This window comes from Accipiter gentilis, unplaced genomic scaffold (assembly GCF_929443795.1).
Source record: "Accipiter gentilis unplaced genomic scaffold, bAccGen1.1, whole genome shotgun sequence".
In the NCBI taxonomy this organism is placed as follows: domain Eukaryota; kingdom Metazoa; phylum Chordata; class Aves; order Accipitriformes; family Accipitridae; genus Astur; species Astur gentilis.
In genome coordinates, this window is record NW_026060823.1 from 1658189 (window position 1) to 1675283 (window position 17095).

At 55.7% G+C, this 17095-nt stretch overlaps 1 protein-coding gene and 1 long non-coding RNA gene across 4 annotated transcripts in view; both read left to right on the plus strand.

The window, feature by feature from the left end:
• Positions 1-4704: 4704 nt before the first annotated feature.
• LOC126036756 (uncharacterized) lies at positions 4705-5597 on the plus strand. Its single transcript, XR_007505304.1, has 3 exons — positions 4705-4730; positions 5274-5447; positions 5547-5597. It is a non-coding gene; the product is annotated as an uncharacterized LOC126036756 (long non-coding RNA).
• The window catches only part of LOC126036755 (electroneutral sodium bicarbonate exchanger 1-like), a 168910-nt gene continuing 157410 nt past the window's right edge, over positions 5596-17095 (plus strand). Inside the window, exons 1-4 of one of the 3 annotated variants that reach the window (XR_007505303.1) lie at positions 5596-5684; positions 6160-6260; positions 6782-6886; positions 7157-7448. Coding sequence is in view for 2 of the 3 variants with exons in the window: in XM_049796803.1 (XP_049652760.1) it covers positions 5625-5684; positions 6160-6260; positions 6782-6869 (249 nt within the window). In the remaining variant the exon portion in view is untranslated. Of the gene's footprint in view, positions 5685-6159; positions 6261-6781; positions 6996-7156; positions 7449-17095 lie in introns of those variants that run through there. The other 2 variants (XM_049796803.1, XM_049796802.1) reach the window with 2 other exon arrangements.

Here is a 17095-nt window from a genome sequence, read left to right on the forward strand (position 1 = left end):
AACTGTTGAGGTTAAGTCTCTTTTCAGGTGGTGGCACCCGTGCAGAAACTAGGACTGAGATCCTTTTGAGCCAGGAAAGTATCCCTGCATCAGAGGAACAGAACAGTGTCGTGGCATCCCGAAAGGGCTGTTTTCATGCCAGTGAGGTTGCAGCAGGGCTAAAATGCCATAGGCAATGACTCAAGCCTCTGCCTAGAGAGTGGTTTTATGAGTGTGAGTGAATTTGCTTTGGCAATGAGATGTGCACAGGCATTGCCAGGGCCTGGCTTTACTCTGGAAGTGACTGTTGTTAGCTGCTGCAGAATTGAAGAGACTGTGCTATGAACACCACGCCAATTAGGCTGTCTCCAGACCTGAAGCTGCATTAAATCTCGTGCCACACTAGTCTCCTTTTTCCTTTGGAGAAGTAGGCCGAGTCTTTGAAATTCTGCTGCATGACTTTATTTTGGGATGAATTGAAACGCAGTTGTTTCTTTAGCTTTGCTTATTAGCATTCTGCTGGAATAGCGTCAGATCTAGGAGGATTAACCTTCCTCCTTGTTTTGTTCTCTGTGTTGATTTTGGAGAGGAAGGTGTGTTGTCTGTCTTGTGGTGTCGTGTGGTGTTCAGAAGATGCTTGAAATGTTGCTCTTGTCTGTGACCAAGCTCTTTCCCTCAGCGTAATCCCTTTGGACAGTGCTGCCAGTAGTGTGCGTACGTTTCTGAGCAGCCTGCAGGTGTTTGATCTCCTGATGGTACAGAGAGCACTGCATTTGTTTGAGTTTGGCAGCCTGTCATCGCCCCTTGCTTTCTTCCATTCTTTCCACCCTCTTCAGCGTCCCTTCCTGAATCGTACTTTTGTGTCCCTGGTGATTCATGAAGGCTTCATGACCACAGCGTGAGTCTTGGGTGGGTGATATCTGTCCTTCTGCTGTGGCGCGCTGTGTAACTCCTTTCATTAACTTGTTCCATATTAAGCGAGGAGAGGGCCTTTCTGAAGAGGAAGGAGAGTTCTCATCTCTGACCGAGTTCTGGCTGGGGCCCCTGAATGTGGAGGATATGAGAATGGCTGCCTGCCAGACCATATACCAGAGAACACTTGCATGCCGTAATTCCTTACACTCCACCCTATTTCCTTATTTCCAAGTGACACTTGTGCGACATTTGTTTACTTCTGAATGGGTTCAGCTTTCCTTTGAGACTTTCTCTCCCTGTGCATTTTATTGTTGGCCGATACCTGGCAGTGAACAACTTTGAGAAGCTGGCTTACAAAAGATGTAGTTAATAGTTGGGAAGCTGTGGAAGCCAGGGGACATTCTTTTAATGACGCCATTACTTTGTGGCCAAGCTTGGTGACAGCTGATGAGTTCTGTTGTTGTCATCTTCTTCCTGAGACAGAAGAAAGCCCCTGCCGTTCCTGAGGAAATGAGACCAATATACTGCCTGTTTAAAAATGCTCCTGTTAGTTAAGTTGAAACAAATCTTCAGAGTACAGTAGTAGCATTGCAAATATTATTGAAGAAAATGTGCTGATCGTAACTGATACAGAAAATTATTGGTTAATTTCTTTTTCTTTTTCAATTTTGAAAATACTGAAAGGTATTCCTAGAAAAAGTTTCCCGTTTATAAAGCAGGAGTTTGTTGGGGCTGAATTACAGTTCCTTTGTAACTGAATTGGGTCAATATTCCGAAAAAGGGGAATATGTTTATTTTTGAAACAGGTCAATACTTGCATGTGTTGTGCTGGCAAGGAGGAGGCTTCTTAAATGTAGAACTTGTTAAATTTAAAAGCACACCTCCACTCTCCATAGTATTGCTTCTATGTTAATTCAGGGTTAAGATATTCGTTCACTTCAGTTTCTGTGAATCTGTTAGGGCAGCGTGCTCTAAGGTGATGGGAGGGAGCAGGGGGAAGAAGGGGAGGAGGAAAAGCAAAATATCTGCAACCTGCTCTTCCATGACTCCTGCAAACTGTAATGTTATTTTTTTTTGTTATTTTTTCCCCTACCTTCTGCGCATTATGTGCTCGAGCAGAAAGTAGATTCAAGTGAGGAACTTCCTTTTGAGGACTAAAGGATGCCTCAGTGCCTTGTTGCCATTGTAGCTGTGAGTGTAGCTGTAGTGGCAGACGTGTTTTCTTATTTTTAATATTATTTTTAGGTTTTGACTTAAACCAACCCTTGTCGGCCTAGTTAAGCTTTTTTTACTGTCTGACCCCAGATCTCACAGGGACAAACACAGCAGCAGTATCTAAGCAAGGGATCAGGCTGCATGTGCTCAGAGGGGTGGTGGGATTTGGTTAAGCAGCCTTAATGTTGTGGATGTCTGCAACTCTTGCATCTCACGTTACGGCCCTGTTTGCCATGCCCCTCTCACCTCTGGTTTCTCGCCCCAGGTACGGTCCACAGTGAGCGACTTTGCTGTTTTCCTCACCATCGTCATCATGGTGCTCCTTGACTTTGTGGTTGGGATCCCATCGCCGAAGCTCCAGGTCCCCCATGCATTCAAGGTAACGGGGTGTTTTGGCACGTGGGGGTGCCACAAGGTGATGCCGGGGCAGGGCAGGGCTGAGTCTGGAGGAGATGCTGGTGGTGTGACCATCTCCTCTTCCACCTCCAAGTGCCTTGCTTCCTCCTGGAAATGAGAAGATGGCCCCAAAACTAGATACCTACAGGGGAAGTATCTAGAGCTGCTTGCAAGGAGGAGACTGGCACTGCTGAAGCCCCCGGGAGAGGGGGACATGAAGCCAGGGCTGGGAGGTGCTCTGACGCAAGGAGGGAGGGGAAAATGAAAGCCAGTGGAGTGCCTGGGCTGGGAGACAATGCTGATGTGTGGGCTTTGTTGCAGCCTACCAGAGACGACCGCGGGTGGTTCATCAACCCCATAGGACCCAACCCTTGGTGGACGGTGTTGGCTGCACTCGTCCCAGCTCTGCTCTGCACCATCTTGATATTCATGGACCAGCAGATCAGTGCCGTTATTGTGAACAGGAAGGAGCACAAGCTGAAGGTAAGGGCCTGTGAGAGATGACTCCAGCCCGTTCTGGGCTGAAGGTCTGGGGAGAAGCTCTTATTCCCGATGCTTTCTGAAGGCATTGGTTTGGGACAAGGTCAGGCTGCGTGGCAGGATGCTCTCCTGGATTAACGATGATGCAGGGAGCAAGTGACAGGGCAGTATAGATGAGCAACCTTTTGGAGGAGCAAATTAATCTTGGAGCAATAGAGAAGTGCGTTTTTGTTTTAAAATGGCAGCAGCAGCAGGTGCGGGGAATGAATTGTTTTGATGCGCTGCCAGGGATAACTCAGAGTCACACCTTCCTCGCAAGTGGTAGAATTTTCTTTGTAAGTGGAAAAAATGGTTTGGTGCTTTTGGGTTGTGGGTTGGTTTTTTTTTTGGAGAAGTATGTATCGCACAAGCTCTGCGTATCCCTTGTGTCTGAACTCCTGCCAGATTTTCATGCCAGGTGCTTGTGCAAAGCCTGCATACACCCTTGCTTGTTTCCATTTCTTGTTTTGAATTCTGAAGAAGTTGACTTGTGCTCGAGCAGGGTTTGAGTCTGACTTGCGACGTTATCCTTGCTCTTGTGCTATGGGATGCTCTGTTTCTTGTTTTCCTGCCTGCAGAAAGGATGTGGGTACCACCTGGACCTTTTTGTGGTGGCCGTGATGCTCGGGGTGTGCTCTGTGATGGGGCTGCCCTGGTTTGTGGCTGCGACCGTCCTGTCCATCACCCACGTGAATAGCCTCAAAGTAGAGTCTGACTGCTCAGCTCCAGGAGAACAACCCAAGTTTCTGGGGATACGAGAGCAGAGAGTCACTGGCTTGCTGATCTTTGTGTTCATGGGCTGCTCCGTCTTCTTCACTTCTGTGTTAAAGGTGAGAGGAAAATGCAAACCACCCAACAACCACGAGCTTGTTGGAGGTTACAGAAAAACAGTCCCTTCTCTGCAGGCCTGAGTAGTTAGTTGTGGAGCGGAGGAGGAGGAGGTGATCCCAACCCTTGGGGCTTGACCCACGGTGGGAACCAGCCTCGGTTAGGCTTTGCAGCCCTTCAGGCCCCCGTTTGGTGTGCTCGAGATGAGCAAGCAATGCAACTGCTTGAATTTTTGGGTGTCTTTCAGGCCCGCCCATGTTTATGGGTTACAGTTGAGCATATTCAGACCAGCACATCTGCTGTCTTTCAAACAGGCAGCCCTTTAGTGGCTGCAATTTGCTCCCCAAATGCCGCGGAGCAGCCGTTCCCAGGAGCTAAACACACTGAGGTCATCCCCGTGGGCTTCCTTGCACGTTCCTCCCACAAAGTAATCTCGTCTCTAGGCTAAAAGGAGGCCTGTGGCCTTTGCCTGTTGCCCCAAGAATAGGCAGAAGTGTTTCTTCTACCGCCAGAGAATGCGGCATAGGGTAGCACGGGTGAAATCGCCTATTTTCCTCCAACCTTTCTGGAAAATAGGATTATTCTGAGGAGAGGTAACTCCCAAGTTCAGCCTAAAGCAGAGCCTTAGCTCACTCGTGCGCACAAAATGGCAAAAAAATGGTTAAAATCTGACCCATCTCTAAGCCTGAATGGAAAAAGCTTCAAGCAATTTTAGGCAGTGCCTGTGGAAGAGGGTGGTAATACTGAAAATGCAATACAGAAAAAGAAACGATTGCATTCTTTCTTTTTTTTTTTCTTTCCCCCCCCAGTTTATACCAATGCCTGTGCTTTATGGCGTCTTTCTCCACATTGGTGTGTCGTCGCTCAGAGGAATTCAGGTACGGACTCTTTTACAGCGTGCAGCATGTCGGCTCCCTGGTATTTTGTCTCCGTAGCAGCAGGGAAAAAAGCAGTGGCATGGGAAAAACTTCTCGCAGAGCAAGCAATGAAACTCTTTTGTGTAAGAAAAAGATTGGTGGAGGCACAGGAGGTAGATAGGGCTGGGAGGACCAGGCAAGTTCAGCGCTCTCTGTTGCAGGGTTTAGGGCAGGTCAGTGTTTGGTTACGTGAAAGCGGGGGAATTTGGTGCAAAGGGAAGGCAGTTTCTACCACTGGTGGAAATCCTCGCGGGGGGATTCAGTGGGCCGAGAAATGCTAATAATGGAATGGCATTGGAATAGTTGCCGTTTGGTGGGCAGCTCTCAGGGGCAAGCCGGTTGCTAGATGGAGCGAAGGGAAAATGGGTGCTGCTCCCAGGAGGAACGCGGTGGGATCCAGGATTTCTGACGGCAAGCGAGATGCTGCAAAGTGCCTCCACGTCTCGAGAGGGCCAGCAACTTGCCGCAGTCCCAAGGTGGCAACCTTTCCCTTTTATTTCGCAGTTCTTTGATCGCTTGAAGCTGTTTTGGATGCCGGCGAAACACCAGCCGGATTTCATCTACCTGAGGCACGTGCCCTTGCGAAAGGTGCATTTCTTCACGGCGATCCAGCTGACCTGCCTCGTCCTGCTCTGGACCATCAAGGTGTCCCGTGCCGCCATCATCTTTCCCATGATGGTAAGAGCTGCCACCGCTCGGCAGCGGGGTGTTTGCAGCGTTGGAGTGAGAGGTGGCATCGTCTCTGAGCTCACGGCATCTTCCCTCTTATTCGTGAAGGTTTTGGCTCTCGTATTTGTCCGGAAAGCGATGGATTTCTGCTTCTCAAAGCGAGAGCTCAGGTCTCTGGATGACCTTATGCCAGAAAGGAAGAAGAAGTTGGACGATGCCAGAAATGAAGCCGGAGAAGAAGACGAGGTAAGGCTTGCTGTGTCCTCGGGGCTGGACATCTCCGTGTGTCTGTGAGATTGCCTGTTTCTCTTACAGCTTGTCTGGAAACGTTGGGGGAAGATCAGCACTCAATCGAAATAGATCCCAATAGCCTGTAACTTTTGTAACCTTTGTTTCCTCAAGTAGCAGTGAGCTGAGCGCTTGAATACAGGTGTAATTTTTAAAACGAGTCGTTTTTCACAAAGGTCATTATCATTATGATGATTATTATTAGATGCTGCTGCTGCTGCTGCTGGCAAGACTTGCTCATAATCGTGTTTTGAACACACAATCCCCCTGCCCCGAAATCTTTGGAGTGAACGGTTTCTCCCCTGCTGCACTAATACCTATAGCTGCCAAGGGGCAGAAGGGGAGGGCAGACTGCTAAGTTTGTGCTGGGCATTCAGCTTATCTCCACTTTGATCAAAGACAGAGAACGTGATTTGTCCCTTATTTACATCAGGAGTCCAGGAGCGTGATGGAAGCTGCTGCTGCTGCAAGTTCAGTTCAGCTGAACGTGGGGAAGACCAGTGACATGGATATCCCAAAACAAAGCAGTGACAGGTAAAGCCCCACCAAGCGCCAGGAACCCCGGCAAGATTAGCTTGAAGGTGTTTGGCAGAGTTTTCTCCACTTGCCTCTTTGTGGGGCATCCCACAGAAACCAGCAGGCAGCTTGGTGGGAAAATCAAATTCGGGGGCAGGGCTGCAGGAGGCAATTGCAGGGCTCTGACCCCAAGCAGAGTGGCTGCAGCACTCGCGTTTCACCCCCAAACCTTGCCTCATCAGTGCTTTTACGGTAGCTGGAGATCCTCATACTTAACACATGAGGAGTTGCAGGCGTGATCTGTACCAGCAGTGGCTTAGGAACCCGGACCGGGGCTAAGCCCCAGCAAGAGCCTTTGCACAGAGCTGTTGCTCTGCAGCTCCCCGGCTTGCCTCCCAAAACTCCTCATCCAGCAAAACCTCCCACGCTTATGCGGAGCTTTGATTCTCAGGGCTCCGCTGTTCCTCTTGCTGATGCTAATGCCCTTGGTGGCATCAGTTCCCATAATCACGGATTGCTATGTAAAATATTTATTGCAGGACTGATCCTTCTGAGATTGTTATCCTGGATGAAATGTCACAAATGACCGTATGGAAGGCTCTCACTTTGAAGACAGAAACCCTTTGAATCCAGGGAGGAAAAAGGTAAAGGATTGCACGTGAACGTGACCGTGCTCCTCTGCAAGCGACGGCGCACGCCTACACTTTTCCCACGCTTTGGCCGGCAAGGCTGAGCAAATGGCCTGTCCCTGGGAACAGGCAGGGAGGACCTTGGCATGCAAACCAGCTCCTCTCTGCTGGGGTGGTCCCCCGAACAGGGCTGAATCAGCAGCAGCTGGCAGGTCTTCCACTGATGATGCTCTCCCTCTTTTTCTCTTCCCTTCGCCTTTCCCCACTCCCGCTTTTCCCGTTTAGGAATCTTGACTTTGAAGGAGAGGAGTGAGAGCGTGACTCGGGGATGTGCCAACGCAGACAGAGGGAGAAAACGCTTTGTTTCAGTTGGAGGATTCCCATTAAAGCCATGCAGATGTTTTCAGTTATCCTTGGTGTGCTTCAGGCATTCAGTATCTCTAGACCAGCAAGCTGAGGGGAACGTCACAGTCAAGGGGAGTTTGGTGGTGTACAGTCTGTGTGCGTACGTGCGTGTGGGGGTGTGGGTTTGTAGTGGTAGAGGGACTGCTACTGCTTTATCATTCAGTGCTCTTCTTTTAATAGCTAATTCCTCCTCTTTGTTTTCCTTCTCTTTTTTCCAAATGTAAACTGGGAATGTCCAAAATAATTTTCTGTTATATTTGATGCATTCTCCACTTTCTTCTTGATCACGACTGGGTTTTTGGTCTGGTTTGGAGTTCTGGCTTTAATTCACTCTTATGTCTCTTACTGGTACGAGAGGGATGCCCTCTGCAGCAGGGCAGCATAGAGAGCGTCCGAGCAGTTGGCCTAAGGTGAAAGAAAAGCATTTGCTCCCTGCGCTCCAGTTTTACCTTTCTTGGTTGGTTTGGCAAGTATCACAATAATGTGTGATGAACTGACCGTAAACCCCATTCACCGTCTCCCTGTGCCACTGGGGGGGGGTTGGTAGGGAATCCGGGAGTGAAGTTGTGCCTGGGAAGAAGGGAGGGGTGGAGGGAAGGTGCTCTGAGATTTGGTTGTATTTCTCATTACCCTGCTCTGGTTGATTTGTAATAAATTGAGTTAATTTTCCCCAAGCGGAGTCTCTTTTGCCTGTGACGATAATTGGTGAGTGATCTCTCCTGTCCTTATCTCGACCCACAAGCTCTTTGTTATATTTTCTCTCCCCTGTCCAGCTGAGGAGGGGGAGTGATAGAACGGCTTTGGTGGGCACCTGGCATCCAGCCAGGGTCAACCCACCACAGGGGGAAATGATGTACTTAAGAAATGATGTACTTAAGCCACACGAAAAAGGCCACAAAGCTCTTGTGAAACAAGATCCCCTTTGTATGATCAACGCATGCCTTGCTAACAACTGTGCCCCTGAAGAAGAACTAAAAAACTGAGAAGAAGGGAACATCCTACTCCAGGAGGCGCCAAAAAGTTGAATAATTGCTAATAGGCATGAAGTCAGAAGCATCTTTGAATACTGGAGGAAAGGTGAAGAAAGGTGGCAGGGGGAGATCATGACCACCAACTCAATTCCACACCAAAAAGACTTACCCCCCCACTCTCCTTGAGCATGTGCTGTAGAAGAAAAGAACACTGGACCTTTAATTCCAAGCAGGGAAACTGTAGCCCAATAGAAACTGTGCGAGATAAGCTACTCCCGGCAATAGTTTTGGGAAGAACTTTGGAAATCGAATATGTATAACTGAACTGTATAAATTGCTTGCCCCTTTAGGCATGAGGGGTGCTAGTGTTGCGGATTACCACCTAGCCCCCATCTTTGCGTAAACATGAACTGGAATAAAATACCTCTGCTCTGCTGTGTTTATATTGGCATTTTGCACCCCGGGTAAACGACCCCACTTTTGGGACAACAGTGGGGCAGGCAAAGCACCGCATCCCGCAGGCCGAGGGGCTCAGGCACCCACGCCGCTGCCGGAGGACTGCCGGCAAGAGGTTTGGCATCTGGCGAGGGGCTGCTGGGCCAGGGTGCCCAGGCACCCACCCCACTCCCCCAGCCGCAGCCACGAGTGCTCTCAGTGCTGGGGCAGAGGCCGTAGCAGCTGCCTGTGCCCAAGCCTGTCCCGAGCGGAGGGAAGACTTTGCTGGCAAGGAGCAATCCAGTGAAGGCATTGCTGAAATTGCTGGGCTTGAAGTTGCTGCCGGGCCAGGAGGGGGCCGAGGGGTCCTTGTGCAGCACGTCCTGCTCCAGGGGCAGCAGCTCTCAGGCCAGCAGCAGTCTGCTGGGGGGGACGCTCAGCAGGGACTCGGGGACGGGGACCCATGATACCGAAAAGCCGGTCGAAGAAACTCTCTAAGACTCATTTTGGAGTTTTAGAAAGTAGGCATTCCTACCCCTACTTCCCACCCCGGCTGGCCAACGCAACGCGCTGCCTACCTTCTTGAAGAACAGCAGTGGTCTGATGCTGACGAAGCCCATCTTGTTCTTCTGGACATGTTTTAGGAGGAAAGCATCCTTGGCCAGGTTCTCGTCAGAGAGGTGGAATTCCACCTGGGACACAACCCTCCTGGCCAGCGGCCGGTCAGGGACGGAGTAGCTGCAGTCCAAGAGATCACCCCCCAGAACATCGCTCACATCGCAGAAGCTCCCGGCAAAGCAGCAGGGACACGGGTGTGACTTGGTGGCCTTTGGGATGTGCAGCACTGCCCAGTCCCAGCCACAGCGGTGCAGATGGCAGAGTCTTGAGGAGCAGGGGGGCTCAGCTGCGCTCTGAAATGAAACGGAGTTTTACGCTTTTAGAAGCGCGCTTGCCTTCACGCCCCCAGCATCGGTCCCTGCCACAAGTTACGCAGCACATGGCCTTGCACAATCTTGCAGCCAGAGGTGCCTCACGAACAGAGCGCAATCTCTTTGATTACCAGGATACAGGCCAGGAGAGATCTTTGGCCTCCGGTTCACGGCAGTTGTCCTGACTCCCCCAGGCCACACACTGTTCACACAGCGGGAGCGAGAGGCCTGTGTCCTTGGTACCCTTGGGGTGTCCTTGCTAGCGCCGAATCCTCCAAGCACGAGGAGGGGATGTACTAACCCCATCCCTGGGATCCCGTAGAGCGCAAACAGCCCCAGCGCCCCGACACCGGATGTTGGGCAGAATCCAGTCCTTTTCTGGGAGCACGGGGCGGCGGGTACCGTCTCCTCCGGGGTGTCACGCACCCAGGGAAAGGGCCACCCCCTCCCAGGGGGATCCAGAGCTGCTGCTTTTCCCAGCAGGAGACTGAAAGACCTGACAGCACTACTGGAGCGAGGGCTGGGGGAAAGCATGCCACCGAGCGACACCGCGTGACCTTCCTTCGTGCCCTCGAGGTCCTTTTTCCTATTTCTGCCTCGCTCCGGTCAACGCAGCGAACAGAAGCGTGGGCAACCGTCACAAACGCATTTGCCATCTGGCGCAAGGAGGCTGCGGCTGCAGCTTGGTCCCCGCTTGGCTCAGCTGAATCAACTTGTTGTTCTTCCCCCACCGGAAAAATACTGTTGAAAGCCAAGAGCATTTGGACCCGCAGACCCCGAGAGCCGCCTGTAGGCCCCGGGGCCACCCCAGCCTCCCTTAACCCTTTCCCTCCCCAGGAGGAGCTGGGGAGGCTCTTGGGGTGGGGCGGAACACAGGGAGCCCCCACATTCCTTCCGGGGAGACGCCAAAGAGTCCTTGGCAGCCAACAGCCAGAAGGGACCATGGCGCGGCCACCAACGCAGCTCCCACTGCCTGGGCCCTGGGGCCCCCCGGCGCCCCAGCTTTTCCAGCCATTCGTGCTCCCCAAAACTTTCTACCCTTGAGGTAGGGACCGACCCCAACCCCTGCAGCCCAGCGATGCTCTTGGGGAGCAAGAGCAGAGGTGACCGCCGGCCATCGCTCCTGTCTCATTCTCTTAGGCTCAGCCAACCCGTGCCGCCTGCCCACGCGGGAGCAGCCCTTCCCTGCAGCCCGGGCCCCCCGGGCCCCCCAGGCACCACCAGCAGGTATGGCACCCCAGTCTGCTCTGGCACCTTCGCCATCCCCATCACACCCATTCCCCCGGCACTTTTCGCATGGGGGTTCAGCAAGTCCCGGTGAGCATCCTTGCCCTCGCCCGGGCGGCGCGTGCCCAGTAAAGCCCATCTGCAGAGAATTCCCCAAATATTTGGGGCCACCTCTCCCCTTTCACCTCCTAGATGCGAGTCTCCTCCCCGATTTGCAACCCCGTCCCACCAGCACAGCAGCTCACCCTGTGGGGATCGCCCCGGCCACAAGCTCCCCACGCCCCTGGCCCAGAGCTGGGGGATGTCGGCCATCGGGGCCGGCTTGGCGGGTGCCCCCAGAGAGTCCCCCCGGCCCAGCACGGCTCCCCCTCACCCACACAGGTCTGCAGAGGGCTCCATGTGGCTGCCTCTTCGACCCCCGGGTCTTCTGCATCCAGTGGACAACCACCGACCTGCCTCCACCGGCCAGCGCCACGCTCGGCCAAGGCACCGCTTCTCTGCCGGGTGCTGCCCCTGTGGGGTCCCGGGGGCTGCGGGGCCCCCCAGGGCCAACCATGATACCTCACACACTACAAAAATCAGAGGAGTGTTGTGACCCCAGACCCTCTGGAGCTGCCAGTGTCCATCCCTGGCTACCAGCACAGCGAGGGGCAGCTGGCACAGATCAACATCGCCAGCACGGCCACCCCTGTGGGGGCAGCCCCGGGCGGCGATGTCCACACCAGCCCCTGGGCTGCCACCAACAACGAAGCCCTTGGGGACACTGCAGGCGACCTTGCAGTGTCCAAGGAGATGGTCCTGGAAGAGGCCCTAAGGCTCTTTGGTTGCTCCCTGGATGGAGTGGGGGTCAGCCAGGATGCTCCCAGCAGGAGCTCCGTGCCCGAGGACACTGGTGGCACCGGCGCAGACACCCCCGACCGCGACTTCAGCTCGCTCTCGCTGCCTGAGGAGATGCTCACCCCCGACTACTGCATCCCCGAGCTCAGCGACGCCATGCTGAGCCTCAAAATAGTCAACGGCGGCGGGATGCAGCCCCAGGAGCCGTGGCAGGATGCGGGGATGGACCTGCCACCGTCCCCACCTGCCACGGCCGGCAAGCGGAGGAAGAGGCAGGCGCAGAGCTCCTTGCCAATGGCACCCAGCAAGCGCAGGGCTCTGGCAGCCAACGTGAGGGTGTGTGTGGGGGGGTGGGGATTAGACAGGGGTGAGAGGGATGGAGATGGGGGGAGTGGAGGGGGTGGGAGAGGAGGGGTGGGGTATATGGCAGGGGGGGGTGGGCGGGGGTGCCTAGGGAGGGGTTAGACCAGCTTGGATGGGACCTTTTCTCTTGGCTTTTCAATTAAAAGCTGTTTCTCCAGAACCGCTCGGTGCCTATGTGGGAGGGGGAGGGAGCACAGGGGGCACCAAGAAACAGCCCCCAAGAGGTGCAAAAGCCCCACTGAGCCCCAAATCCGAGCCAGCAAGCCACGAGGGGAACCCAGCCACCCCCAGGGCCCAGTCTCCACCAGCTGGGCAGGCGATGGTGGGGGGGGACGGGAACGGGAACAACTCCCCTGTCCCCTTCCCCAGGGGAAGCAGCCCTTTGGTGGGGAAGCCAGGACAGACAGGTCCCTGCAGGACTCACGGACACGGCCCCACGCAGAAAGCAGCACAGAACCCCTGCGACAACGACAGACCTTGGGGGCCGGGGGGGACACGGGCACACACGACAACAAGGGCTGCAAGGCCTTCGTCTTGAACACCACCAGCGTCCCCTCCAGCGGGGACAGGGCTCGGTGCACAGCCCTTCAAAGCCTCAAGACCATCACGGCCTTCCTCGGGTCCCACTGACCTCAGCCCCCAAGAGCCCAGCTTTGCCTCACTGACACAGCAAAATAATGCCAAATCACCCTAAGAATGGCGAGGGAGGGAGCTGCAGGCCAGGCAGGGACCCTCCTCCACTTGTCTGGCTGCACCTTGGGCAGCTGCAAGACCAGGAAGGAGGGAGAAAAAATCAGAAGGAAAAAAATAAATAAATCACTGCACCGGCCAGAAAGTGCCTGAAAACTTCATCCCTCTTCATTGCCCATTTCCCATGCGAGCTCCACAACCTGGGAGCAACGCAGCCAATAGAACCTTCGAGAAGCAGACTCACAGCCTGCTGCAGCTGGCCCTGCTCGAGCAGCCGAGGTGGGCTGGATGATCTCTAGAGGTCTCTTTCAGCATCCATTCTGTGCTGCTGTGACTCTGTCTCTATCATGGTTTAAGCTATAAAAATGAGAGCTATAAAAATGGAACGCTGTGTTAAGAGCACAAGGCTCTGCTAGCAACGACCTTGCTGTGGCTCCTTGCTGTGCTGAGCCCAACCGCGTTTTTAAGAGTAGATTCTTAGTGTGAGCAAAAGTGTGATTATTTTATTTTGTAATTTATGTAAATAAAGTGGGTTTGGTTTGTTTTTTTTTTTTTAAATAAGACTCTTCCAGAGCTCTGGTCAGGCTGAACCTGAGGGAAAGGGGCAGACCCTCGCAGAGGGCAGAGCCACATCATGATAGGGGGGCCAGCAGGATCAGGGGGCCATGAGACACCCCCTGCTCACGTCCTGCCGGCTCCAGGAAGATGGTTGCACAAAGGACTCGGGGCGCAGCTCCAGGGACAGGGGTTTGGTGACCTGGCTCCAGCGCCTCTGGGGCCAGGGGCTAGGAGCTGTCGGGGGCTTCAGGGCTGTCAGGGGCTTCGGGACTGGGGGCTGCAGCCCTCTGCTTCAGAGGGACGATGCAGATGCTGTTCTTGGCCTCTTTGACTCTCCACCACGAGCCAAGCCTGCAGATGAGAGAGATGGGGGCTACCCTCCGCCAAGCCCTTGGAGGAGCAGGGGGGGGCTGTGCCCCTGGGCAGCACCAGGGAGGGGGGACAGTACCGGTGCTGCTGTCCAAGGCCAGCCACCAGGAAGTCACCGGCTGCAGAGAACTTGAGGCTGTTAACAAAACCCACCTGGAGGGGACAGGGCAGGGTGAGGGGCTCTGGCAGCCTCCTCCTGCCGCCCAGGGAGGGGAGCCCCCGCCCAGAGATGCCCCAAGCCCAGCTCCAATCCCCCACCTCCCCATCCATACCAACGGGATGTCCCAGAGGGGCTCCAGCTTCCGAAATCCCTCACCGCACTTCCAGAGCTTCACGCTGGCGCTGTGGGAGCCTGGGGCAGAGAGAGAAGACTGCCATGCACTCCCACCCAGGTAAGGGAGCAGGACGCCCCCCTCTCCACACCCCCACTCCAAAGCAGCTGCCACACACCTGTAGCCAGGAGGTCCCTGTTGCGCAGGGCGGCCACTGCTGAGATCCAGTATGGCTGCTGCAGGCCCTGGGCATCCTGCATGCCATGTGCCTGCCGGGCCAGTGCCAGCGGCTTCTTTTTCGTTAGCCCCCACAGGGCTAGGGACCTGCCAGGGAGGGAAGGGGCGAGGGGACCGAGGGGGGCACTGCCTGCGCACCCCAGGCACCACCCCGGCCCTGTGCTCACCCGTCATCGGCGCCTGACACCATGTGCTCCTCACTGGTGAGCTGGATACAATCGATGGAGCCCCTGTGAAGAGAAGGGGCAACTGCCATCAGTTATGAGCATGCTTTGGGATCCTATTTAGGACACAAGGGCTCACCGGGGCATCAGCATCCCCACAGTGCCGGCAGGCTCCTAGTGATGCTTGGCACCTGCACACCGCTGCCCCAGCCTGACCCCCCTGCCTGCAGCCCCCTCTCCCGCCCCAGACCTACTGGTGCCCGTAAAACACAAGCTGCGACTCCTCCGGGATCTTCCAGAGCCGCACGGTACCGTCCCGGCCCCCTGCCGTCACACAGCACTCCCGGCTCAGGCTGTCCAGCCCCGTGATGACATCCTGGTGCCCGAACCTGGAGAAGGAGATGGCAAAGTGCTGTGGCAAGCAGGGCCCTCTGCTACCACAACTCCCCCGGGCCTGCTGGCTCTTGTGACTTCTGACATCCCCAGGCAGGAGTGGCTGCGCAGCTTGCGGTGCGGGCAGGAGGCAGAGCTGCCCTTCCTGCTGGGGACGTGGAGGGGAGGATGCTGCTGGAGTCAGAGCATTGGTGGCTTTGTAGCTCCCGAGCTCGGCCACGTCAGCCCAAAGCAGCACAGGATCCTTGGACGGTGGGAGGCAGAAAAAGGGATTCGCCCCGGCGTGGCCCCGCAGAGGGGAGGGAAGGCTTCAGTTTCAACTTTGGCTTCAGCTTTGGCGTGGCCTTCTCCTTCCCTCTGTTTCAATAGCCCAGCAGAGCAGCTGGTGCTTTGTGGCAAAGATGAAGCGCGTGGACAGGCGTTGTCCTAGACCACTGGAAAGAGTGGCTGTCCTGCCACTCTCCGGAGGCTGCCGCGTCCTCCTCCAGCTGAGGTGTCTCCTTTCCTGTTAGACCTCAGGAAGAGGAGATACCCCAGCCTGCAGAGCATCCTAGGGCTGGGGCTCCAGCGTTGTCTCTGCCTGAGCAGAGTCCTCGCTGGGGACTGAGTGTGACCTCATCCGTGCCCTCGTCATCTGTAAACTCAGCCGTGGTAGGTTAAACCTCGACTTCAGCCTTCCTCGTCCCAGGATGAGTCTGAGTTGCCAGGGAGGAGACCAAGGGGCTGGTGTCTTTGCTTGGGCCTTGAAGGACTGTGGGGACAAAGCAGCAGAGGTGAGGTGACAGCCCCATATCCCTTCCAGGCAGGGCACATTGCACCTCACGATTCCCAGGGCCAGGAGGGAACCAGGGGGCAGATGGCTCAGCTGGAAGCTGCTGGTTAGGAATATGCCCCTCCCGAAACACCCCTCTTCCCACAGATGTGCTGGGAGCAGAGCCCCCCTTGCCCAGGCTAGGGGGGGAGCTCCATGCCAAGGTCCTTCCTCCTCCCCGCTGCCTTCACTCACTCTCTCTGATGTACTTGTGCTCGTTCTTGTGCTCATCCACATCCCGTCCAAGGAGTCCTGGGGGGACACAGCATGCCAGGGACCCACTGGCCATCAGGGACCCACCAGCCAGCCTGTCTGGCCACACAGTTCCCTGGGGAGGGCTGACCCCAGGGTGCAGCATCGGGGAGGGGATGGATGAGCCTCCTGCCAGCCCTACCTGTGCAGGCAGGAGTGGGAGAGAGTGAAGGGGTGCCCCACAGGTCCTGCACTGGGACACAGGGACCCTGGGAGAGAAAGGGACCCTGGGGCTAGGGGCTCACCGATGAACCTGACAGCCTCCAGCCGCAGGGACTCCTGCGGGCTCCGCAGGTAGGTCTGGCTCTTCCACAGGTAGTACGTGGCCCTGCTCCTCTTCCTGGCCAGCTGGAGAGAAGGGTGCAGAGTTGGCACAGAGATGGCCCCCCCGTTGGGCCATCCCTCCACCAAGGACCACCCTTCTTCTCCCCAGCAGGACATTCCCAGCTCTCCGCTCTCCGCATTGGGGTTCGGAGGGAGCAGAGGGCTCCCAGGCAATGCTAGGGTGCCATCCTGGTGGCGGGGTCCCCTTTGGGACCCCGGAGGTGAGGACAGCCTGGAGCAGAGCCTGTTCCAGGAGGGTGCATGCAGCTGTGGGGACACTGCCCTTGGTCCCCTCTGCTGGGCACGGGCAGGGCTTACCCAGGGCAGATCCCAGGGGTGTTCGGGCTATGCTTACCAAGCACTCGCAGATCCTCCATGCCTGCGCCGTCTCGGCCAGTCGCACCAGCTGCCTCCACTTCAGGAACTGGCCAGCGCTGCGGAGGGCTTCCTGGGAGGCCTGGTGAGCAGCACAGATGCTACCACCACCATGGGGGGCACAGGACCCTGTGTCCTCCCTCCTGGTGGGGCTCAGAGCCTGTCCTGGCCCATGCAGGGAAGACGCACCAGCTGGGGACTGATGCTGCCAGCAGGTTCAGCACCCCAGGGGAAGAGGAGGGCAGCCACCCTCTCTGGCTGGAAGCCTGTCGGGGCTTCAGCGTTTCAGCTTTGGTGGCCCCAGGCTGCTGCGGAGCCGTAGTCCAGTCTCTGGGGCTGCAGGGACCCATGCCAGGGGCTGTGTGGAGGGAGCCGGGTGGGAAAGGGACCCACCTCCCCATCCACCAGCCAGCAGGAGGAAAAAGGCAGCAGTGGGCAGGGAGGGGGGCTCTGCCTGTTCCTAGGGACTCAACAAGCTAGACCTCACAGTGCAGTGTCAGCATTGCCCTCCCCAAAGGACCAGTCAGGTTGGGAATCCCACCTTGGCCACACTCTCGTCCTGGTCATGCAGGTGAAAGAGCAGCGGCAGCAGGCTGTCCCACACCACCTTCT